The sequence below is a fragment of the Carassius auratus genome, unplaced genomic scaffold, assembly GCF_003368295.1.
Source record: "Carassius auratus strain Wakin unplaced genomic scaffold, ASM336829v1 scaf_tig00216683, whole genome shotgun sequence".
Taxonomy (NCBI): Eukaryota; Metazoa; Chordata; class Actinopteri; order Cypriniformes; family Cyprinidae; genus Carassius; species Carassius auratus.
Window position 1 is genome coordinate 85,623 of NW_020528691.1, and position 26,626 is coordinate 112,248.

The 26,626-nt window shown below is 36.3% G+C and overlaps 2 protein-coding genes across 5 annotated transcripts in view; both read right to left on the reverse strand.

Annotated features, from left to right (window-relative positions):
- LOC113098810 (uncharacterized) overlaps positions 1–26,626 on the reverse strand; it is a 167,310-nt gene that overhangs the window by 31,907 nt on the left and 108,777 nt on the right. The window lies entirely within an intron of this gene.
- Positions 22,438–26,626, reverse strand: part of LOC113098808 (sodium/potassium/calcium exchanger 2-like) — a 48,237-nt gene continuing 44,048 nt past the window's right edge. For all 4 annotated transcript variants that reach the window (XM_026263901.1, XM_026263900.1, XM_026263898.1 and 1 more), the window contains one exon: positions 22,438–26,293. In XM_026263901.1, coding sequence (XP_026119686.1) covers positions 26,044–26,293 — 250 coding nt within the window. In that variant the 3' untranslated portion in view covers positions 22,438–26,043. The remainder of the gene's footprint in view (positions 26,294–26,626) is intronic.

A 26,626-nucleotide genomic window follows, 5' to 3' on the forward strand; every position in this document is an offset into this window, starting at 1 on the left:
TTTATTTTATTTTTTTTTTAAACCATGCAGCAAACTTCTTTTTTTTTTTTTTTTGAGTAAGGAAAACTCTATACTTTATTATTATAGGCAAATAATATTGTTTTTAAAAAAATAACATTACTAACCGATAAATATTAGCACTTTTTTTTTATAATTCTACTGCTCCAAATACCTGTTGGTTTTTTTTTTTTTTTTTTTTTTTAAATAACCCCTATATGGAGTCAAGATATATTTTTGTTGTTGATATGGACTACGTTGATGAGAGTAATGTTCACTCAAGCTTACACTGTGATGTACCTGAGAGGAAACCGAGATGACCATCTGATTTTCACCAGTAAGAACAAAGTATTTTAAAGCTTGTTGTTTTACAGAACATCCAAGTTACAGTACAGACCAAAAGTTTGGACAACTTCTCATTCATAGCATTTTCTTTATTTTCATGACTATGAAGATTGTAGAGTCACACTGAAGGCATCAAGGGCTATTTGAGCAACAAGGAGAGTGATGGGGTGCTGCGCCAGATGACCTGGCCTCCACAGTCACCGGACCTGAACCCAATCCAGATGGTTTAATATATGCAAACCGTAAAGAAGCAGAGATCAGTGAGTTCCTCACTTTCCGGGCTGAAGCAGAGATCGTTTGCTTGCTTCAGTGAAAGTATAACGTGCCTAACGTTTTCGACTCGTACATTACACGTCACTCGCTGATGTCACGTGTCGTTACGGGATCTTTACAGGTTGTGTGTGAAAGCATGCGCATATCCAGGGTAATCACTGGTAGTGTGAAAGTGCAAAATCTAGCAATCCGGGAACAATTGCAGGAACACTTTACCTGTGTATTTGCCAGAATGGCAGTGTGAAAGGGGCTCAAGAGAATGCCGAGTGTGCAAAGACGTAATCAAAGCAAAAGGTGGCTACTTTGAAGAACCTACAATATGACATTTTCAGATGTTTCACACTTTTTTTTTTTTTCCGTATATAATTCCACATGTGTTAATTCATAGTTTTGATGCCTTCAGTGTGAATCTACAATTTGAAAATAATTCATGAAAATAAACAAAACTTTTTCAATGAGAAGGTGTCCAAACTTTTGGTCTGTACTGTGTATATATATGACATGATAATAAGGCTTGAAGTTATGAAAAACATTTTAAGGAAAATATAATTATGTTTTCATATTTTTTTTTTTTTTCTTCTCAAACCTTGTTTTTTTTTTTTTGTTTAAAAACACCCCTGGCCAAACGGGGTGCATCTCTTTCCCTCTTTGATAATTACTGTAGTTCCCATGTTCTGAACATCACATCCTTTCTTTTCTACCCAAATGTTATATATATGTGTGGCCGGCTTGACGTCCTTCTAATATATTAAAGGAAGAGACCATTCCAAGACATCTACTAAAAAAGGATTCTTTTATTCTTGACTGAGCCTCAAAAGAAGACCCAGCATTAAATGTTTGGTTCGGGGAAAAATAGTTTTTTTCCTCAGGACTCCGATCCAATTAAACAAGAGAAGTTTTATAAAACAGAATAATAAAACAAAACAAATGATGTTACCCAGTTCCCTTCAATGGGCACAGAATGTGAAATAACATAAGAAAAGTAAATTACAAAAATAAGTCCTTTTACAGTAATAATCTCTAATCAAAACACCAGATCACAAGTTCCAATTTGACTTGAAATCGTGCAACCAATGTTAAAGAACCAATAAAGGTGTATAAAACAACGCCAGTGGCTTATATGTGCTGTTATATGAGATTTTGGATTACCAATCACGTGGAAACTGGCACGTGCCTCACAATCTTGCTCTCCCCTGCTCAATCTCCGTTGAAGTAGGCCTGAATCCCCTCCCCCACCGGAGATTTCTCATATACAGCAACAAACACTAATATAAACACTGAATTGTCATCTACTCGTGCAGACACACAACTGAAACCACCACAGGTCCACAAGTTGAGAATTAACATGGATTATATCCGTTTTGCAGTTTCAAATCAACTATTTCCTCCTCACTTGTAACTGCTGCTTCTATCAGCGCGCTCTCTGTTCCTTTCTGACGCACACACGCTCTCGTGCATATGATCAAACTCTTAAATGAGACAGCACTGCATAACTGCATCATAGCACAAACTTCAAGGGAAAAATCACCAGGGGAATTAAACATCGGCTATTCCTGCCCCGGTTACATATGTATATGTGTGTATGTGGTTGAATAAAAATATTTGGACATTATTTATAAAAATTACCTCAACTTAGCACGAACAAGCTTGTTAGCTAGACAGTTAGCATCAGCTAACAATATTTACTTTTTATTCATAACTATACTGAAAATCATTCATGTCTGTCTACTCGTCTAGTTAATCCAAACAATATACATATGTTTAATACGGTGCCTGTAAAGTGAACTGTTCCATTTACTTAGTTTTGTTGTGTCCATGAAATAATAACTCGTGGGAACGTGATAATTAGGGCTGGGACAACGCGTCGAGGTCATTGATGACGTCGACGCAAAAAATACGTAGACGCAAAATATGCGCATCGATTCGTCGACCTGTTTTTATTTCTCTGAAAATCGTTTGCAAAACGTTTACCTTATGTGTGCTGAATATACGCGATGGCCGGATCAACATTCTGTCCAACGTTATATACTAACCAATCCAGGGGTTTTTCAACATTGATCTTTTTTTTTTTTTTTTGGGCGGCTGTCAAAGCCTTGATCTCTGTGCCTGACAGGGCGCGTACAAGAGAGAGCCCCGGCTGCGGGCGCACGCTCACAGTCTTCAAACTACACGAGCGCTGTTTTGCTTGCTCTCTCTCTCTCCCTCGTGCATATTAAAGGGGGGTGGGGGGTGAAATGCTATTTCATGCATACTGAGTTTTTTACACTGTTAAAGAGTTGGATTAGCATGCTAAACATGGACAAAGTTTCAAAAATTAAGTTGTACGTTTGAAGGAGTATTTTTGTTCCAAAAATACTCCTTCCGGTTTGTCACAAGTTTCGGAAAGTTTTTTTCGAGTATGGCTCTGTGTGACGTTAGATGGAGTGGAATTTCCTTATATGGGTCCTGAGGCACTTCTGCCGGAAGAGCGCGCGCTCCTGTATAGCAGAGCACAGCAGAGACATTCACTGATCAGAGCGAGAGCGCCGCGAAAAGTCACAAAAGAAGAGTGTTTTTGGTTGCCAGGGCAAGACAACCCTGCACAGATTACCAAAAGAGAAACAGCATTAAGGGACCAGTGGATGGAGTTTATTTTTACAGAGCATCAACGGAGTTGTGCAAGTGTTTGTGTTTGTTCCCTGCATTTTGAAGATGGTTGTTTTACAAACAAGGCCCAGTTTGACGCTGGATTTGCACATCGTTTATTTCTTAAGGATAATGCAATCCCAACGAAAAAGGGTCAGGATCGTGTGTTGGAACCGCAGGCGGTGAGTAAAACTGCTTCAAATATCTCTGTGTTGTTAACTTAGCTATCAGCGAGTAAGCACATCAAGTAAACAACATGCGATGTTGTTACCAAACTGCACTTTCCACATGTACAGCTTAAAAAAAAAAAAAAAAAAGACGACATAAAGTGGAACTTGTTCATTTTCCAAAACCGCTAAGCAAATATATACAGTTTCAGTACATACCACATAGAGACGTCGTTGCTGATGCTGCTCTTGTTAAATTTCAGCCTCTGGATCTGATTCTGGATCATAAATAAACGGCTGAATCTGACTGTTAGCCATGGTTTGTTTTGGATGTTTTTTCCCTCATGGTAATGTCACAGCTTCCAAACGCTCTCAACACAAAAGCCTATTCGCGCTCGTGATTCTTTAGCTCCGCCCACACGTCACGCCTCCAGCCGGTCGTGTTTTTCCGGGAAAAATCAGTACAGACTATCTTTCTCTTATGAATATAATAAAACTAAAGACTTTTTGGAGTTATGAAGGATGCAGTACTACTCTATGACTGTGTCCAAATTCAGGGTCTACATCCTTCGGAGGACTCATTTGAAGGATGTTACGTCACAGCGCCGCGACGAAGGCTGTCCAAATTCGTAGGATCCTTCAAATGCGGCCCACAAATGTGTCCTCCTTTTCCCCGAATTGGAAGGATGGGTGTGGTGGATCCTTTCGCGTCCTACCTATCCCATAATTCTTTTCGGCAGGACGAAGCGAGCGGTAGTGGAGTGGGGGAGGAGTATTATTTTCAATGTTTTTTAAAAACTGGCTTTTCTAAAATATATATTTTCAGTGGTTTTCTAGTTAGGCATTTTGTTTTAGCGTTAAGCATTTTTTTTTTTACATTTGTAAGTGTATATGTAAATCCCAGCAGACACGTGACGCTTATCAGCCATTTTCTGTTTCTGTCAGTCTTTCTTTTAACTCTATAATTAAAGGTCTTGTTTTTAACACCATCAGCTCATCCTCTGGGTGTTAACCTCTGATCTCACCAACTGACCATTGAGCTGCATTGCAATAAGTTTCTATAAAATACTGTTTATCAGATAGGTGTTTTTGATTCTATTGTTTAAAGTGATCTCTGAAACTCAACTCTGTTTTTTTTTTTTTCAAAAGTGCACTGAAATAAACTGATAACTGTAGACATTAAAAACAAACACTGTAAACACAACACATCTACATCAATAAGTCAACCATCCAACAGCTCTCGAAAACCACAAGATTAATAAAATAAAATAAATAAACGTTCAGTTTTAACAAGTTTCTATTTTTTTTTTCTTTATTTTTTTTGTTTTGTTTTGTAGCTGTTAATATTACTAAACACGTGACTACAGACTGTGAGAACTCAGTTTTCACACACTTGTTTGACACAGTGAACAGTGCGGTCATCTCTAAAGCCAGTTTAGACTGATGGCTGTGAATTTTCACACATTCTGATGACATTTCCTCTTTTTCATTTAAGTGATTTTCCTTTAATATACTGTGCCTTTTTGCAAAAGTTGCTACAAACCATTTACGAATGACTGTCAGACTATGTTTACATGACAACAATGTAGTCAAATACGGAAAAAAAATGTCATTGTTCTTTACATTTTTTTCATGTATACACAACATTTTTAAAACTATTTGCGTTTACAGATATCTGCAAAAAGGTCAAAAACACTCCATTACATAAACCAGGCCAGTAGTTGGTGCTGTCCTCTTGTTAGTAAACAGCATCTGTAGGGAAGTAATGATTATATGTTGTATATGATGCGTCTCTGCTGTTGGTTGTAGCAGAGCCCATCTACGGAGAGCCTTCCCACTCCCTATTAGGTCCTATTGTACCGAATTTTGGTTGCAGTTCCGTGCCGTGTCTTTCAAAACAACAACAAAACAAAAACTCTTTTAGCACGTGTATTTACCTGTGTCAGCTGTGTTGTCGATGCCTCGAGAGAAAAGAAAGTGCAGAATACGGAAGCACCAGAGCCATTAAATAATACATTTTTCAATGGCTCTGGAAAGCACCATAAGCTGTGTCCAAATTCAGGGTCATCCTTCGGAGAACTCATTTGAAGGATGTTACGCCAAAGCGTTTTTGTTTTGTTGTTTTGAAAGACCACGGCGAATACAAACACAATGGCTTTGACCATTAACACAATCCACATGGGTTACCTAAAAAAAGGTGATCTTGGTTTGTTGAAAAATTGGAGACCTTTGGCTGATTTATGCACTGACTGTACATTTTTGGCAAAATGGCTTTCTAATAGATTGAAACTTTAGAAACTTTTTAGAATGTATGGTTAATGAATATCAAACATATTGTATACCTAATAGAACAATAATTGACAATCTGTTTCTGGTAAGAGACATAATAGATATTGCCGATTTGAACAATTTTGCAATTGATCAGGAAAAAGCGTTTGACAAAGTCATTTTTATTTGTTTGAAACACGTGAAGCTTTTGGGGTTTGTCAGAGTTTAATTTCATAGATTAAAATGTTATATAATGATGCATCTGTAGTGGTGAAAGTGAGGCTTAGTCGGACCATTCCAGTGTTGAGAGGAATTAGACAAGGATGCCCTTTATCAGGGATGTTGAATTCATTGGCTATTGAAAACCTATTTTGTAAATTAAGGAAAACATTACAAGTAGTTTCTACTGAAAAAAAAAAACTATTAAGTTTGTTGCATATGCTGATGATGTTACAGTTTATATTAAGGATGAGAGGGATGTGTCTGTTTTAAAAAATAATCTTTGAAAATGTATGAAAATGCATCAGCTACAAGAGTGAATTAGGGTAAATGTGAAGTTTATTTTATTATTTATTTATTTTATTTTTTTGGACAAAAGGTAAACAGAAATCCACCAGAGCTCTCAGGTCATGTTAAGTGGAGTCAAGGGGGGTTGAAATGTTTAAGGGTTTTTTTAGGGTCTGAAAAATTGGGAAGGAATGATGGAGAAGATGTGTAGCCAGCTGTCTAAGTGGTCATGGGTGCTACCACAGTTGTCCTATAGATAAAGAGTTTTGATCACAAATATTTTAGCAGCTTTGGCCCTGTGGCACAAAATGAATGTCCTGGATCCACCAGATGATACTGTCTATGAATTACAAAAACATTTGTGTTATTAAATTAGTGACTTTTTTGGACTGGACAACACTGGACTAAAGCTGCTGTTCTTTTCTTACCAGTAAATGAAGGTGGACAAGGATTGATAGATATTAAAAGCAGAATCAATACTTTCAGGCTGCAGGCAGCACAACAGTTGATATATACTCAAATGCTGGACTGATACAGCTCAAACTCTGTTACACAAAATTGACATTTTTAAATTTGATTTACATTTATTTTTAATTAATTTAATAGAAATTGATTTAATAGAAACATCTGTGTTTTATAAAACTATGCTGAGAACATGGATTTCAGTTTTTCAAGTGAAGAGAGACCTGCCTGTTTCTGAGACCTGGATAAACAAAGAGCTTCTTTTAATGATTCCTTCAAATAAAGGTGCTTTAGTTCAAGAAGCCTTCAGAAAGTAATCTTGCAATGCATGCTGGGTATCAGCATAGTACAAGACTCACCCATGTATCCCAGCATGCATTGTAGCATGAAACATTTTATTGATTGTCACCATTTATGAGATTAATATGCTGATTCTTAATGTCTGTGGTGTTTGTATTGCTTCAGATGAAAACTTTTTATGAACAGTGACTTGTAAAGTTATATCATCAGTGTTTTTTTTTTTTTTAAAGAACTACTCTCAAGCTATAAACGACACTAAAACAATTCAACAACCATCTGATCTGAAATTAGACTTCTAATGATGCTAGTTGCCAACAACTTTTATTTATTTTTCTTTACATGGCTTTGCTGGATAAGCTAAACAAGTTTTGCTATAAATACAAAGTTAAAACAACCAGTGTAACAATGCCACCAAAACAGCAAGGGTCAAATGACATACTGGTCTCCTTGATGGTGATTTCAAATGAAACAATATAACATTTAAACCTCTGTTAGTTCTCAATAAGTGCTTCAATAGACATCTGACAGAAATAAAGTCAGTCTGGTTAATAATGAGAAGCTGGTAAAGCTGTTTTAGGAGTTGTTTAATTAGACCTTGAGAGATCTTTTCAGTTGATTTCATCTTCATATGTGGCTGAAGTCAGTTGTAGTTCTCGTGTTTCTCTCCTTCAGTGATTCTGCTTGTCAAGAGTAGCTGTTCATTATTAATGTTTAATCATGACATTATTATCTTCTTAACTCCAGCACTGCTTCAGTGCTCCTTAACACTATTTAGTGTGGAAACACATCAACACTGAGCAGTGTGGGGACTTTGCTGTGAATGATGCATTTGAATCACATTAAGTTTATAGATTTATGTTACAACTATGTTATCTAAATAGTTGGAAAATTGTTATGTAATTGAATTACATAAAATATAAATTTAGACCGAAACATTTGCTAAATTGTTCATGTTCAATAATAAAATTTGTTCTCTGATTGACTAATTTGCTGCTAGACTCCTCATATGAATGTCTGCATGTATTATTCAGAATGTTTAGTGTCTGTGGTATGAAAATGATCGCTGCCAGACCCCTTCTGGGGACAAAAAACGCTAAAAAAAACAAACATGTAATAATTCAGCCATATTAACAGACCAAACTCACTAAACATCATACTAATAAAGTGTACTATTTACAGAAAAATGTGATGATCCCTGAATTTGAATTCAACGCATCATGTTGTGGAGATGCCTTCACACGACATCATCACTTCTGTGCAGCTGCTGTTGTACAGTAAGATATTATCATTGGATCTATTCAAACCGTACAATAGACCGTTCGACCACTAAATCCAGCAGTGTCCACCATAATATCACAATAAATGCACTTAAACGTGAGTGTAACATGAATGTTTTTACTGAATCTTTGCAAAATGTGCCTTTCCTAATAATTTGCTAGTTAGATGAATGTGGCTAAAGTTTACCATCCCTCAGAGAGCTTATTTGCATTTTTAAGTGGTATTGGCCCGATACTGTACTCTTGTACTTGTAAAAATGCCATGATACCAAAAAACGATACCCACACAGTATCTGAACAGAGCTGTGTCTAGAAAAAGAAACACTGACAACAGAACAGCAGTTATTATGGATTGAGCACACGGCTGCACGGATGCATGATCTTGTTGAGTGAATATCTCACAGACATCACTGGAAAGTTTGTAGTTTGGTGGGAAATGTAAAAAGCCAACAAGAAAAACAGTGCACAAGTTACTAAAGTTATTTGATGGTGAGGAGAGCGAGAGAAACGTAAAAGAGCGAGCAAGAGAGAGAGAGAGAGAGAGAGTCAGATGATCGTTATCACGTTGACCATTGAGCTGCATTGCAATAAGTTTCTATAAAATACTGTTTATCAGATAGGTGTTTTTGATTCTATTGTTTAAAGTGATCTCTGAAACTCAACTCTGTTTTTTTTGCATGATCGTTATCACTGTTCGCTCCTTTAGCACATGTTTTTGGATCAAAACCAAATCGTTAATATTAAACAAACAAAAATATATGGGCATTCACTATAAACATTTATTTTAAATGTCAAGCATACATGATTAAAGCAAAAGTGAAACAAGCAGAATGTGTGAAATGCACTTGGCTGGAAGTGTCTTCCTCATTCTGCACCAATGCAAACTTGTTTAGCTTGCTCTAAAACTATGGTTTTAATTCGTGCACATGGGTCTGCGTACATCTAGCGTGACGCAAGTTAAATTACCAAAATAGTATGCCATACTCATATAATATATAAGGAGTGGTTCCCTGCATTATTTTAGGAAAATGTTTTGTGATTACACACTCTAAAATATGCAGGGTTAAATACAGCCCAGCGTTGGGTAAAATATGGACAAACCCAGCGATTGGGTTGTTTTGACCCAGCATTTGGGTTACTACCCAGAAGTTTGGATTAAACATTTTACACAACAGCAGGGTCAAAAGAACCCAATCGCTGGGGTTGTCCATATTTTACATAGTGCTGTGAAATATTTAACCCAGAATTTTTGCAGTATTATTGAGCTCCAGTAATGGAGCAGCTCTAATGCACCATTAAAATGAACAGTGAAAAAACTTGTTGTTTTACACTACCATTGAGACATTTTTACCAAACTGTTACAGAATGTTCATTAAGACCCTGAAGAATTCAGACATTTGCATCACATTTATGAGTGTAACAGTATGACATACAACAGGGGTTCTCAATTCGAGTCCACTTCCTGCAGAGTTTAGCTCCAACCCTAATCAAACACACCCGAACAAGCTAATTAAGGTCTTTAGGGTCACTAGAAAGTTACAGTTTTATCAATATTGGAGCTAAACTCTGCAAGAACCTTGGACCTCGTGGGCCAGAGCTGAGTCTGACATACACAATCTCAAATGTGTGAAAAATGTCAAACACCCCAATTTACACATTCAAACTCAAGCCAGATTTATTTGCTAGCGTGATTGAATTAATCAAATCAATTTTGAATGATTCACGTTTTACAGATCTTGTATAGTGTATTATAGTTCATAAACAGACAGTCTTTACCTTTGAGAAGTGCACAGAGAATGATCCGTCCCAGCAAACACATGTGACGCTTATCAGCCATTTTCTGTTTCTGACAGTCTTTCTCTTCACTCTGTAATTAAAGCTCTTCTTTTTCAGCTCATCCTGTGGGTGTTAACTTCATCTGATCTCACCAACTGACCATTGAGCTGCATTTCACCCACACTATGCTGATGTGAAAAATCATCTATGCTGCATTTAGCAGTTAGGTTGGTATAGATTCTAACTTAGCAAAGCAAAATAAATGTATACAGTAACTGAAAAGTAGAAAACTAGAACATTTGTTTAAAATTTGTATATATATAAAAATATATATATATATATATATATATACATATATATATATATATATATATATATATATATATATATATATATAAACAAATTACCGAAACTTAAATGAGAGTATAAAGATCATCATTTAATTAATGTTTTTTTTTTTCCAAAAATAGAATGTAATATAAAATGTATTATTATTATTACTATCTTTATACACATTATATCACCATAAGTGCATTAAGAGTTTTGAATTGCACTTGTTTTCAAGTACCTCACAGCTGACAATTCATAAAGAAATTGTGTTTGCCGTCTGTTTATAAGAATAGAGCCCTGTGTATTAAAAATAAAACAGTTTGTTGTTCTAGAGAAGAGTCTGTTGAATGATTGAAATGTAAATTTACTCTAAAGATATATTTATGTCTTGTATTTAAAACAATTTATATCAGATGTGAGATCCACCCTATAACAGTTTTTACAATTAGCAATCTTTAATGTCTATTTTATTGTTATCATTATTATTAACAATTTAGTTCTATTGTTCTCAGAGCTGTGTACTCGATGTTGAGGTTTAGAAACATGTCACTGCAGAGTGTGAGAACTCAGTGAGTTTGACCACACTGGTTTAACACACCCAGTTCAGACTGATAGCTGTTAATTCTCACACATTCAGATGCAGTTCCTGTTCTTTCTTTAAGTGAACGACTGCATGGCTTCCAACTCATTCTTTTCAGTTCATGAACGCATTCAACATTTTTAGTTAACACCGGTTAAACCAAATTTAAATTTAATTATCCAAATTGACCAATTGCAATTTCCACTTTGTCAGTGTTGTCAAGTTCCCCTAAGCATGATTCTCTGCATGAAGTTAATAAAAAATTAATGTCACTGTGTGTTGTTAGGGGTCATTCTAAAACGCTTAACGTGAAAAACACTTAACATGGCTTAATGTACTAAGACAGTGATATTAACAGACCAAACATACTAATAAAGTATACTATCTTTAAAAAATCAGATGAGCCCTGAATATGATCTCAACACTTTTAATTACATGCTAAGCCTTTTCCCATAGAAAACCATCATAAGAAAGCGCTTCACATGGCTTAATGTACTAAAACAGTTATGTCAACAGACCAAACTCACTAAACATCATACTAATAAAGTATACTATCTATAAAAAAAATCAGATGATCCCTGAATAGGAATTCAACACGTTAAGCTTTTTCCTCCAATAGAAAACCATAATAAGGCTTAACGTGTTGAATTCATATTCAGGGATCATCTGATTTTTTGTAGATAGTATACTTTATTAGTATGATGTTTAGTGAGATTGGTCTGTTAATATCATTGTATTAGTACATTAAATCACATTAAGCGTTTTTTCACGTTAAGCATTTTAGAATGTCCCTGTTGTTAGTTCTCTGCTAGAGTTACATGTATCATCGGTTTAATAGTGCAGCAGTAGTGCTTGAAGTTGACCATTATGTTATATTATGGTTACATTTTGTTATATTATACCATTATGTTATATACTACATTTTAGTCTTTATCGACCAACATTCTTCTGACATGTTGCCAATACTTACACTTAAAGCTTCAGAGGTGTTAAGTAAAGTACTTTTTTATCAGTACTTTTAAACTTTTACTTGAGTAAAAAGCTTGAGTTGATACTTCAACTTCTACAAAAGTATTTTTAAACCATTGTATCTATACTTCTACAAGAGTAATGAATGTGCATATGTTAGACGCCAGTGTCAGTGTCCACGTGACTGAAACAAAAAAACAACTATATAAACCAACATTCGTTTTGAAAAATCACGTGAATGAATGCAATCTGAGTCGGTGTATCAGCACTGTAAAAAATGATTTAGTGGCTTAGTAAATTTCACAAAAATAAAGAGATATATTAACTTAATAAAATCTTTTGAAACCATTTAAGTGATATTTTGAGTGGGTCAGGTTAAAAAAAAAAAAAATCCAACAGGTAATTTCTGTAAAATGTACATATATTATTTAAGTTTATTTAATGAAAATAAATAGGTATTTAACTAACTAATTATATTTTTAATATAACCTCAATATTTCTGGTGAATTCTAATATAAATATTTGATAATTATTTACTTGTACTGACTTGTACTGATAAGTATTTCCTACCAATTTTCCTAGATAAAGTTCCAGCGTAATAAACGACAGTTTAAATAAATTGAGTAACTTTCGTGGCTAAAGTGATCACGTGTGCAGCTCTGCAGAAAAAAAAAAAAAATCTGCTTTCCTCTGCAACAACGTTGACTAGCCATACTCCTCGCATCTCCTGGTAAGCAATGTTAGTAAGTTAATCCTACTTACGTTTGTAACACTTTATTAAAAATTGTATAATTATTAAGCATTTCCTAACAATTTTCTTTGTATTTTACGTCATCTTGAACAAGTTTCGCGGCTTAATCGAAGCCACCTGAAGGAAGGCTTTCCTCAGCAACGGCAAGGCCCGCACTCCGCTCATATCCTGGTACGTTATGTAATTTAGCCAGCTAATATACTTAATTCTGAAGTTAATTATTAAGGATTTCCTAACAATTGTGTGTGTATTTTGCGTCATCTTAAGAAGTTTAACAAGTTTCGCGGCTCAAGCAAGAGGCACCTGTCACTGACAGACTGCTTTTCTCAGCAATGAAGTGAACAGCATTACTCGAATTTCCTGTAAGTAGTCATTTTATAACTGTGTATTTGCAATACTTTATTCAAAAGTTGATTAAACGTTGACCGTGTAAGTGTAGTTTTCTAAGTAAGTTAGTGGCGCAGCCATATGTATGTTAGCTAGTAAGTTACCAGTAATATAGTTTTTTTTTTTTTTGGAGTGGGTTAACGTTCGTACTATTTGTATCACCTTTTATTTCAACTGCCATTTGAAAGTCTAATGAAAGTCTATATTTACATATATATATTCACCGTACTTTTACAAGTCGCACCTGAGTATAAGTCGCATCAGTCTAAAATTACGTTATGATGAGGAAAAAAACATATATAAGTCGCACTGGACTATAAGTCGCATTTATTTAGACCCAAAAACCAAGATAAAACCGTCTACATAGATAATTACAATTACAGTATACAGTAATTACTTTATGCTGCTCAGCGGTAGACTACAGGAGCACTGAGCAGCATAGAGCACCCTCTCGCGGTGGAGATGGTAATGTTTTCTCTTGGTTCTTGTCAAATTAATTTTGATAAATAAAACGCACCTGACTATAAGATTGCAGTACCAGCCAAACTATGGAAAAAAAAAGTGTGACTTATAGTCCGGAAAATACGATATATATATATATATATATATATATATATATATATATATATATATATATATATATATATATATATATATATATATATATATTAAAGCTGAATTTTCATTCTTTTACTCCAGTCACTGCAGCTGTTCCACAACAAATCCGGACCTGGTGGGTATTGAAGGACAGTGGGGGAGGGGTGCATTGTTTTTATTGAGTAAACTTACTACATTTCTTAAGAGTGTGTTAAATATATTAATTTGAATTAAGTAATATTTTTGTTCCCTGGAACAGATAAGTTTAGTTTTCTATCCTTAAATAGTTTGATAGAAATTTCACAAATATATTAAGTGTATTATAGATAAACAATTGGTTAGTGAAATATTAAATTGTTTTAGTGGGAAAAAAAGTGAAAACATAGCTGTACATTATAGATAAAAGTAACTTTTGTATTTTTAGTCAATTATTTCTTGTATGTTTACATTAATGCATTTGGCAGACGCTTTTATCTAAAGCGACTTGTATTGCATTTCAATAATTTTGATTATAATAATTGAAAAAATTTCATTTAAAATCTTATAAATTTTTGCTAGCGCCCACACTCTACTGTTTGAGCTACAGGAAAGCTATCTTTTGTATAATCAAGTAAACGATGTTCAGAGATTTTAAGTTAATAAAGTTAAATATCACTGTAATATTTACTAAGCAACATAATTATTTCAAGTGTTAAGGGTTGAGTCTGAGGGTTAATGCAATGCAAAAAAAAAATTCAAGTAGTGCAGTTAAACAAGCTTTTTTGTTTCAAAACCATTTGTCATTTTACTTAAATCTTAAACATGTTTATTTATAAAAAAAAAAAAAATGGTTGAAATAATGCGGACCTCAATGAAAACATATAGCATTGATTTACAGCATTGAAGCTTGCAGTTGGTCTCTTTTCATTTTTCTTTTAGGTTTATTGTTAAAAATAAATTTCCCTATGTAGAAAATTAACCTGTACTCTTGTTAAGAATACTGTTCATTTTTGCTACTCCTCCCCCTAGTAAACTTTGTTTGAGATTTTAGCTGTCATATGGTCCAACAGGATGTTTGCTTCTTCAGGTGCTATTTGTTTTGTGTATTTGTCACTTTCTTGTAACATTCAGGTTTGAATGTTAGCTCTAACCAGTTATCTTTACGATTTGCCTGCAGGATTCAGCTGATCTACCCTTCTTTGTACAAGTGCTGTTGGTAGAGGAGGCCATCAAAATCTACATCCTTCGAATAGTCAAGCGGCAATTATTTGTCATTTGCATAGTTAACACTGGGGAAAACTGGGCATTGAAATGATTGTGACGAGGCTCAGACACACGTTGACAATAACAAGTCATAAGACACAGACGTACATGGAGAGCACTGAGATTGAGTGACTACAGTGCCCTTAGACAGAAAGACATAGACAGAGCAGTATATACAAATAAGTGGAAGTAACAGGTACAATAAAGGTAATCAGTGTTTAGAATATATAGAGTACATAAGAAGTCCTGAGGTAGTATTATGATTACTGAGGTAGAACGGTGTCTAAAAATTTCTTTGTAGTGTGACGTAGAGCTACATGGAGGAAAATTAAAGTGGCAGTGCAGATGCAATAAATAAATTTAAGAGCAGCACACATTGAGATGTATTCCTGAGTAGAGCACTGTCCAAAAGTCATTGTAGAGTGTCACAGAGACACATTAAGGAGTATTTAACAAAAAAAGTGGCAGTGTAAGGCAAGTACAATGAAGTAAACATAAGTGTCACAGGTCGGAGCGGACCACAGATGTCGGTGGGGCCCTTCCAGTCCCTGCACGCAGAGTAAAGAAGGCAAGTAATTCTGATGAATTGGGCGGGGTGCGTACCTGACGCCGTTCGCTACGAGGTTCTGGGTCCGCGGTTGGAAACACCTAAAAGGTCCACAGGTAAGTATGCAGGTGAATATATTGGGTTCTTGGCCTTCGGTTTATAGGTAAGTATGCAAGAAAGATACACAATCCTTAACTTCGTCCAGGTAAACCCTACGGATGGAGTTTGCAAGGGCGATACACTGGTATTTCACTCGGGGCGTACAGGTAAGTATGCAGAAGGACAACTGGGTCTTTGGACGTACAGGTGAGTATACAAGGGCAACTAGAGCTTGACTCTGGGCATACAAGTAAGTATACAAGGACAATACGCTGGCTCTTAGCTTTGGGCGTACAGATGAGTATACAAGGACAATATGCTGGCTCTTAGCTGTGGGCGTACAGAAGGGCATACAAAGAGCAACTGGAGTTGGACTTCGGGCATACAGGTAAGTATACAAGGGCAATACGCTGGCTCTTAGCCTAAGGCGGACCAGACAACGGACCAGAGATCTAGACAGGGGCGAACCTCTGAAAGCACTCCACAAACAGGTATTCATACACAAGGGCTACACAGCTGGATGTTCGTATAGCAGCCAACACTTTTCTCAGTCGTCGTCCCCCACAATATGCACACTGTTCCATACTTGCTACTGTTGACACGTCACCACTCGGCGGAGTAGGGGTCCAAAGCCACGAGCGGGCATGTATATAAAAGATGGTCATCTCACAACACCGGTGCACGTTCTTCTCCACAGGGTTTTCTCTCCCAGCCTAGAGGGTGATTACTGACGACATGACACAGCACGACACTGCAGACTTCAAGTGTACACACAGCAAAGAAAAGGACTCACCCACTGCACTCCACACACTCACAGTGAATTAGGGTCAAAACCACATAGGACCGGGGATTAGTTCCTGGACGTTGGGGGCAAGCTGATTGTTAAGTAGTCTTATGGCTTGAAGATAGAAGCTGTTCTTCAGTCTGGTTGTCCGTGAACGGATGGATCGGAAACGTCTGCCAGATGGCAGTGTGGCAAACAGGTGATGAGCAGGATGAGTGCGGTCCTTGATGATGCTGCAAGCCTTTCTCAAGCAGTGAGTTTGATAGATGTCCTGTAAGGCTGGGAGTTTATGTCCAATGATGAGCTCTGCTGTACTCACCACTCGCTCTTAACTGTTTCTACTATCTCTCCATTGATGTGAATTGGAACGTGACCCTCTCTCTGTGACTTCCTGTAGTCCACAATCATCTCCTTGGTCTTGCTGACGTTTAGAGAGAGATTGTTATCAGCACACCATGTTGTGAGTGCATTAAACTCATCTCTGTAGGATGTCTCATCGCCATTAGTGATGAGTCCTAAGATAGTTGTATCGTCAGCAAATTTGATGATGGTGTTGGAGCTATGCTTAGCAGAGCAGTCATAAGTGAACAGGGAGTACAAGAGAGGACTGAGTATACAACCCTGTGGGGCACCAGTGCTGAGTATAAGTGAGGAGGATGTGTGATTGCCAATTCTGACCACCTGGGGTTTGCCGGTCAGGAAGTCCAGGACCCAGTTACATAAGTGACTGTTAAGATCCAGATTTTTCAGTTTGGCTATAAGTTTGGTAGGGATGATGGTGTTAAATGCAGAGCTGTAATCAACAAACAGCATCCGCACATAGGTATCTCTTCTCTCCAAGTGTTCCAGGGAAGAGTATATGGCCATTGCAATGGCGTCATCAGTGGATCTGTTTGAGCGGTAAGCAAATTGTAATGGGTCCAAGGTGTCAGGCAGAGAGGAGCAGATGTGGGATTTGACAAGTCATTCAAAGCACTTCATGATGACTGATGTCAGTGCTACAGGGCGGTAGTCGTTCAGGCAGTAGACGGTTGTTTTCTTGGGAACAGGGATGATGGTGGTTTGCTTGAAGCATGTGGGGATCACTGTAAGTCTCAAGGAGAGGTTGAAGATGTTGGTGAAGACATCTGCTAACTGGACAGCACAGGCCCTCACGACACGTCCGTGTATGCCATCTGGACCTGGAGCTTTGCGGCCGTTGACTCTCTTGAAGGCCTTACTCACTTTGTGTGTGGTTAGAACCGAGGGGCAGGTGTCAGTGTCAGCAGGTATTTTCACAACAGGAAATGTATTGTCTGCCTCAAAACGAGCATAGAATGTATTGAGCTCATCTGGTAAGGAGGCAGACAAAGACACACCACTGCTTTTCCTTCCTTTGTAGTCTGTGATGTAGCATAGACTGCTCCACATGCGTTGGGGGTCAGAGCCATGCTATTCTGACTCCACTCTGTCCCTAAAGTCTATTTTGGCTGTTTTTATTGTTTTTTTTAAGGTCATACCTGGACTTCTTATAGGCAGTTAAATCACCAGAGTTGAAGACAGCAGTACGTGTTCTTAATTTGGCCCGCACCTCACCGTTGACCCATGGTTTCTGGTTTGGAAATGATTTAACTTTAGTGAATGGAACAACATCCTCTGTGCATTTGTTAATGTAGCCTATCACAGAGTCTGTGTATTCTTGTATGTTGTCTCCAGCTGCATCTTGAAACATCTGCCAGTCTGTGGAATCAAAGCAGTCCTGCAGTGTGGAGATGGCCTCTTCACTCCATTTGTAGACTGTTTTAGAAACCGTTTTTTCCTGTTTGCGGCATTGTCTGTAGACTGGTAACAGCAGTATTCTAATGTGGTCACCAAATGCTGGTCGGGGGAGGGGTTTGTAACTGTCCTTTAGTGTTGAATAGCAGTGATCTAATGTCTGATCACCTCGTGTGGGGAAATTTATGTGTTGGTAGAATTTGGGAAGAACTTTCCTCATATTCACCCTGTTAAAATCCCCAACAACGATAAAAGCAGAGTCAGGTTGAGCAATTTCCAATCCGTGTACGGTGCTGTACAGTTCGTCCAATGCTTTAGTTTTGTCCACATGAGGCGGGATGTAAACAACTGTGAGAATGACTGAATTAAACTCCCGCGGGAGGTAGAAGGGACGCACTTTAACGGAGAGCAGTTCAATCTCAGGGGAGCAGTGTGTAGATAAAACTGTAACATCAGTGCCCCAGCGAGTGTTAATCATAAAGCACACACCTCCACCTCTGCTCTTACCAGAGTTTAGCGATCTGTCATGACGACAAACGGAGAATCCAGGCGGTGTAATGGCCATATCGGGTACTTCTAAGTGAAACCACATCTCACAGAAAGCCAGAACGCAGCAGTTACGAATGTCCCATTGGTATGTGATTCTCGCATAAAGTTAATCAAGTTTGTTATCCAGAGACTGTTTGCTGGCTAACAAGATGGTAGGGAGAGGAGGATTACAACTTCTTTTCCGCGATCTGCATAGAATCCCAGCACGCTTGCCTTTCCTCCTTTTCCGACGGTGTCTTAGGACGCAAGCCGGCAACAGAGGGAGCGCGCAGACGCTGAAGCTGGAGTTCAGAGGCGGCGTTGTTTGTTTTGTGTAAACTGAAGTTTAAATTTGATCGGATATCCAGTAGTGTTTGCCGATCGTATTGTATTAGAGTCTGTACTGTCTGAGCAAAAGTAAGTATACTAAGTAACACGAATAACACAAAAAAAAAAATGAAAAACAGCTAAGTTTGCACAGAGCGCTCGTCAGTGATGCCATCGTAGCGGCACGCCGGAAGTGTACACTGTACTGTACAATGATCGGGACAATGATGGGGCAGTCAGCGATGTAGGAGTTGTGATTGAGGACATCACTGTCCTCAGCAATCTTGGGAATCTCAGCAGAGCCTGTTGCTATCTTTTGGGACTCACATATGCATGGGATAGTTCACCCAAACAGAAGATGTTGTCAAAACGTACTCTCCCTCAAGTTGTCCCAAACCTGTACGAGTTTCTTTCTTCTGTTGAACAAAAAAGATATTTTAAAGAATGTTGGTTAACAGACAGTTGAAGGTTGTCATTGACTTTTCATAGTATATATATTTTTTTCCTACCATGGAAGCCAATGGCAACTTTCAACTGTCTGTTAACCAACATTATTTAAAATATATTTTGTGTTCAACAGAAGAAAGAAACTCGTACAGGTTTGGGACAACTTGAGGGCGAGTACATTGACAACATCTTCTTTTTGGGTTAACTATCCCTTTAATATTGATGTAAGTGTTGCTTTTATTTTTTTATGGTTTAATGTTGAGTGTGACTGCAAATGGCTGGTATGCACCAGGAACAAAGTAAGAAGTCATTTATCTTATGGCTATCATATCTTACATGCAATCTACTTGAATTGAATTTGCAATGAACTTGATGAAATGAAGATAATCATTGTGAAACAATCGTGGTGATTTCTATGATCGTGGCTCCTGATTGGTGGTCCTGTGTCGTACTCTGAGAGAGGTTCAAAGATGGCCCTTGTCACAGTCTTCTGAAGAAAGCATGAAGAAAGCAATAATAATGATGTTAAACTGAGGTCCTGGCTCTCTGTGGTCATTTAAAGTCCCAGGATGTTCATCCAAAAAGATTCGGAGTGTAACCCCGGTATCCTTGCCAGACTTAAACATTGGCCTCTGACCATCACCATGGCCTTCTAATCATCCCCATATCCTAATTGGCTTCTTCACTCTCTCTCCTTTCCACCAATGAGCTGGTGTGTGGTGGGCATTGCATCATCCAGGTGGAGATTCTCCCTTTCATGTAAAGTGACATGAGAACCCAGAAAAGCGTTATAAATGTAATTAATTATTATTAGATCTATTTCACACAGTGTGATTTGCAATGATGTTATAGGATTGCTAAAATTGTATGTAGAAGGCTTCTGCATGGATCTGTCTGGTCAATGTAGCTTGTCTAGTGGTCTTGGCATCTCCCTGTGGTCCTGTTTGGTATCGCAACCTGACTTCTGCAAATGTGTTTATAAAAAGTGCTGCAAACTACTAATTGTAAAGCATAAAATTTCCTTTTCTGTGAGACTGCTTTACAACAATGTGCATCATGAAAAGTGCTATACAAATGAATCTGAATTAAATTGCAAACAATTATTTATTTATTCATTGTGGCACGATATACATTCAGTGCAAATTATGAAAATTAAAAAGTACTTTTTAGTACTTTAGTTTTTATTTATTTATTTTTGGGTGGGGGAGTAGGGTTGAGTACTGCCACTTTTTTCCACTTCAACCTCTGATGTTCTGCTCATATGTAACCTATGCCCTTGTCTCAAACACTTCTCTTTGTTCACTATTTCAATGCTATTTTATGCTTTTTATTTTGGGGGGGGGGGGGGGGGGGGGTGAACTTACATTTGAGCTTACATTCTGTTCAATGAACAATAACCTGCAGAGTCCACTTGGTGGCCCAAAATGTCTCCCTCTCACTCCAGGAATGCAAACTTTTCTCTTTTAATCATTCCTCAGTGACTAATTTATTTCACATAAATAAAAAATAAATAAAGTCATACTCTTTCTTTTTTTTTTTTTTTTTTGTAGTGGAAGTAACTGGAAGCCACAACAACTGGACCTCAAATCAAAAAGAGTTTGCAAGCAAAAAGTAAAAGCCACACAAATGTAATAAAATATGAATTAGCATAGTTTGCATCGCATCAGCTGTGCACTGACTATAGGTTCACAAACAGTGTTTAAGTTGTTAACAATGCCCATCCATAAACCAACTACTTTATCTATGTACCTCTAAATTGCCACATTATAGTTTTCCCCATTCAATGACTTAACACATTAGTTATGTCAGGGTTGTCAAATCTTTTTAGCATTATTTTAAAACTGTTGATTGCAGTGTGCCAATATAACAATGGCGTACAAACTACTTACCTGCTCATGAGATATATTTCTTGCATATTAGATTTGTAGAATAAAGAAATGAGAGAATCATGTCAGTGTGTTTCAACTTTATTTAGACTTTATATCTTAGCAGCAGCTGATTCCATGAAAAACTTAATTCACCACGGACAAGCTGCCCTTATATTAAGCCTTTATTTCTTTTATCACATACTTTGCATTGACAGTTTCTCTATATTCTTATCTCTATTAGTATCTGTATATATTTACATTTGAAATAACCCACATGAACACTAGTGAAATGGGACATTAAACAGAGTGATGGAGACATGCAGGTATGAATCTCATAATTCAGTACAAAAGTGCAGTTTTATGAATTAAGACAACAGTGGAGACAGAAACAGGGCCATCTACAAATGCTAAGAAATGAAGCCAGAAAAAAGTGATCAGAATCAGTGTTTTCATTCCTTTAAAGTCCAGATGAGTTGTGTGTGTACGTGTAAAAATGGAGAAAATCCAGCATGCAGTCACTCCAGATTTGTGTAAATTCAGGCCAAACATTCAACTTCAGCCTCATTAAGAGCAAACAGACAATAATTAAACAGACAAATATAAATGCAAAGTGCATATTAATGCTGTTTGACACAAATAAATAAATCAATAAAAATTTATCATAATAATCCATACCCTGCCAGAAAGGGGCACTAGAACAGTGTGTACAGCCCTCTTATTAGACAAAATACTTATATAAAACAGAAAAATATACAAAACTATTATGAAAGCATATGTTCATTCAGAAAATTAATAAATACTATGGTGTAACTAGCAAGGATAGAAATGATTACTGACATGTAAATCTGAATATATATATATATATATATATATATATATATATATATATATATATATATATATATAAGTTGGTATTGAAACTGATATAAGCATCGTAGCTGTTTAAAAAATAGCTTTTTTTAATAAGCTCATTTTTAAACAGCTACATTTCTTATATAACTCTTTTAATACCAACTTTGTCTTCATTTTTATCAAAACCTTTCAATGGTTGAGAATTTTTTTTTTTTCTCTATTTATAATAAATATCATAAATTACATTAGTTCAGGGCTGCGTTTCCCAAAAGCATCGTAATCATTGAAACCAATGGAGCTATGATCAACTATGTTGCTTTTGGAAAACTCAGCTCATATCAGTATCTCCACATTCATATATTTATTACACATTCACACATTTCTTTGCTCAGTCCAGACCTGTTAAAATACACTTCTAGTTAGCTATATCGGCTCAGAAAATAATTAAAGCCTTACAAGATTGCATTCGTGGACCAGAGAAATGAAAATAAAACATAACCCACATTCAGCAATCTGGATAAGAGCTTCTTCTGAAGGAATAAATATGATTGGACTGACAAGGACATTGCATTTCTTCCCTATAATATAAGTATTTAGTACAGTAAAAGAGATTGAGAAGCATTTCTAAGTTTGTGCATGCTTTGCCTGCTCATTAAGAAAAGGTGCATCAACAGGCCTAGGTTTACACCTAGAAACTTCCTACAAAAATAAAGTCCTACTACACACTAGAGGGCAGTGTTTGCTCAGGTATATACACAGCAGCTGCGTTCAGGTTTCTGTCACGCCAAAATGTCTTCAAAACACAAATAAAACGCCTGCCTCCACAAATAAAATCACTATTGGTTTCATGCTAGTGTACAGTATGTGAATCTTCTTGATCAGTGAGTTCTCCACTAGTTAGTGTGTGTCTGTACAGATTACAAAGATCGAGTCCTAAAGCACCATTAGTGTAACATGGCTCGCGCTACTCTTAATAAATGTGTGTTTTTACATCTCTAGGAAAGGTTTAGACAGCGCTAGCACATTAACACTCATTCGTTACCAAAGGACATTTTACGCAAATCATTAAGTAAATACGTTGTCTTTGAATCTTACAGTAAAGCAATGAGCACATCTTGAATTGATTGGCTACACATTTTCATGCATGCATTGCCTACTCGTAAATGTCTTTTCTAGCACATCTCTATCATCTCCGATCTGGTTTCAATCCGAATCCGTGTAGTGTGAACGCAGACTATTGAGGGAAATCACTGCACGTGGTTTGAGCAGCTGGCAATGCTATATATGTCTAATGATTTCTAGTTTCAACACTTAACTATAGACTATAAGCAACTATACATTTCCCTCGTGTTTATAATATTATTCAACATGACTTTTCCATAAATGGGTGAATAATAACGATTGGGGAAGCAGCATGCAGTAGGCTAATTGTAGTCTCCTTCAGTGTGAATGAGGCAGCAATATCTTTTTTTTTTTTTTTTTTACAATCAATACTGCAGCTCAAATTCCTCTAAACTGCTATTAAATGAACAAGATATATATAAAAATGTAAATTAATTGAAAGGTAAACAGTATGTTCAAATTCAACTGTATGTGGCTACTTGGCCTCTTGACATACATGCAAAATGTAAATAAAAATATACATATCTTTCTAATATCTTATACATAATCAGTGTTTTCTTTTAATAAACATTCCCGTGTGTCACCCTGGATCCATAACAACCTTCAAGATATTATTTGCCACGATTTCAAATAAAGTGGCTGCCAATACATTTCACAAATGTACTTTCACCATGATCTGAAGCTAAACCAAACCAAACCAAACCAAAGAGCCGTAATATTTCAGGAGGTGTTTGAACAACATTCAACATCTAAAATACATCATCAACCAGCATTTGTGATTTTTTTAAAGCTGGGGAAGTAACAGTTCACAGATTCTCAGTTTTAGGGCCAGTTTGATGTTGTGTACCATTTGGTTAAATAAATATTCAAACATATAGAAATCACCGAACATGCAGAATTCACCATACTTCTATTTATTACAAGAAATGTGGTTTTCTTTTCATGTCCTTAATATGTTATTAGCATATAAACATAATAGAAAGAATAAAAACAATGAACAATAGCCATCAACTCACGCAAAATAAAAATAATTTTGGACACTATATCTGTCATATCACAGAATAATTGTTCCAATCCAGTGATTATTCATCAGTGCAGCACATTCACAGTGTGAACAAACGGCCTGCAGAGACTGAGAAATGAGCAAACGCTGCCTGCTGTAATCACAGCGTCTGTCTGCGCAGAAATCATCACCGCTCCCTACAGAGTGATTAACACAACCAAAAATCTTTCTGATCACAGAGCTTCATCCGCTTTGCCCTTTGGCTTTGACCACAGCTGTGGTGCATGTTGTTTGAAAGTAAAAAAGAAAAACACGATAACCTGTATAAAGGTTTTAACACCGTGTCGATGAATCTCATCCAGTTCAAAGGATTCTGTACAAGAGTTATCGACCAATGCCAGTTTGGTGCACCGTTACAGCTCTAGTCTAACTGCACTTCAATGAGTGGTGCACAAAAAAGTTTACATTATTATTAAATGAATACTTGTTTTCTAGAAGAAGAAAAATTCTTAGTAATTTTGCCATGTTTTCAAGTACAAATCAAATACAGACCTAAACATCTCTAAATCAAGAGCAACAAGATTTAATATATTTACAAATGTAAAAAAATAATAATAACAAAGTTAAAGTAAAACATGGAATCAGTAGCCAAATAAAAATAAATTAATAATAAATCAAAGGGAAAACAAGATTATTTTTCTTTCCACACTTATTGCTTTTAGCATGAACCAGGGTTAGTATAGCTAACTGAAACTGAAAGAAAAACTAAAACCATAACACTATCATTTCTGTTATTTGACATTATAAAGGTTAAATAAAATGTGAGCCTGTACCACAAAACCAGTCTTAAGTGTACATTTTTATAAACTGAGATTTAAACATCTGAAAGCTGAATAGCTTTCCGTTGATGCATGGTTCATTAAGATCGGACAATATCTGGCAGAGATGCAACTATTTGAAAATATTGAATCTGAGGGAGCAAAAAAATCACCTTTGAATTTGTCCATATGAATATATTACTAATCAAAAATTACATTTTTAAATATTTACGATAGGAAAGTTACAAAATGTCTCTTTGGAACATGATCTTTTCTTAATATCCTAACGATAATTTTGACCCATAACATATTTTTTGGGCTATTGCTTAAGACTGCTTTTGTGCTCCAGGGCCACAAGTATTCAAGTAAAAGTATTATATAATTGTGGCTTGTTGTCAAGGCAACTTTTTTATTTTAATTTAGTTTAACTTGGTGGACTAAAACAACTAAAACTAAAATAAAGATGAATAAAAAAATACCCAAACTTTAGGCAAAATTAAATATTGATTCAAAATATGAATAAAAAATATAATAATTTGTCAATGATACTAAAATAACACTGACATTCAAAATGAAATTCACCCATTGAAGAAAACAAGACTTAATTTTCTTAAGAAATTTCCACTCTCAATAAATTTAAGAGTGCTCAGATATTTGCACTGGAAAACAAAACAAAGACACTAAGTAAGAATTTTTTTTAGAATACATATTTATATATAATTAATTGCAGCCAAATCATTTTTTCAAGAAAAGTCTAATTGTATATCTAATGAAGTTTGAGCTTAAAATGAGACAAAAATAAATAAATAAAACTTAAGTCAAGATATTTTCTCTGAAAAAGAGTTTTGCTTCTTAAGTACAGTTCAGCGATGCTCTTTGTTTAGATATTTGTTTAGGATGTTTCGATATTTTCCAGGAAAGCAAGACAAATATTAATATTAAAGTGTGTAAAACCCCATGAACTCAGGGTTTTAGATGAAGTGTGAAGGAGGCTGGGAAAAATGCCTACGGAGGTAAGTTAAAGTCAGCAGGAAGGGTCATCAGACCGAGATGGGGCAGACGATGACCTTGTCCTCCAGCAGGACGCTGACCACCAGGAAGACCATGTAGAGCAGGAACATGATGAAGCCCAGCAGTTTGCTCATCTTCCACTTACAGGCGGCGATGGAGATGATGACGAAGAGCAGCATTATGAAGAGCAGCACGATGGCGCAGAACAGACCGTTGCTACTCACCTGAACCGGGCTCATACCGTTTATAATGGAGTACAGCAGCCATGGGAGCGGTAACCTGAGAAACAAAGAAACACTGAACATTAAAACTGTGCAAAACTCAAACTGAGTGAGCCACTCAATGCACAATACAGCACGATGAAATACAAAATAACATTCTTTCAAAAAAATAAACCTGCGTGCAAAATGAATATAACGCTTTTAGACAACTACGTTCATTGTAATTAAATTAAAATAGTTTTAAATTGCTATCGAATGCAATATAGTATTTTGACCCACTTAAGTAGGACTTAAGTTCATCTTTATATGTTATATTAAAATTACTTCTGTCGTGTTTGAAATATGGTTAAAGTACTGCTGGATGTGTTCACAAGCATTTATGATCCAACTA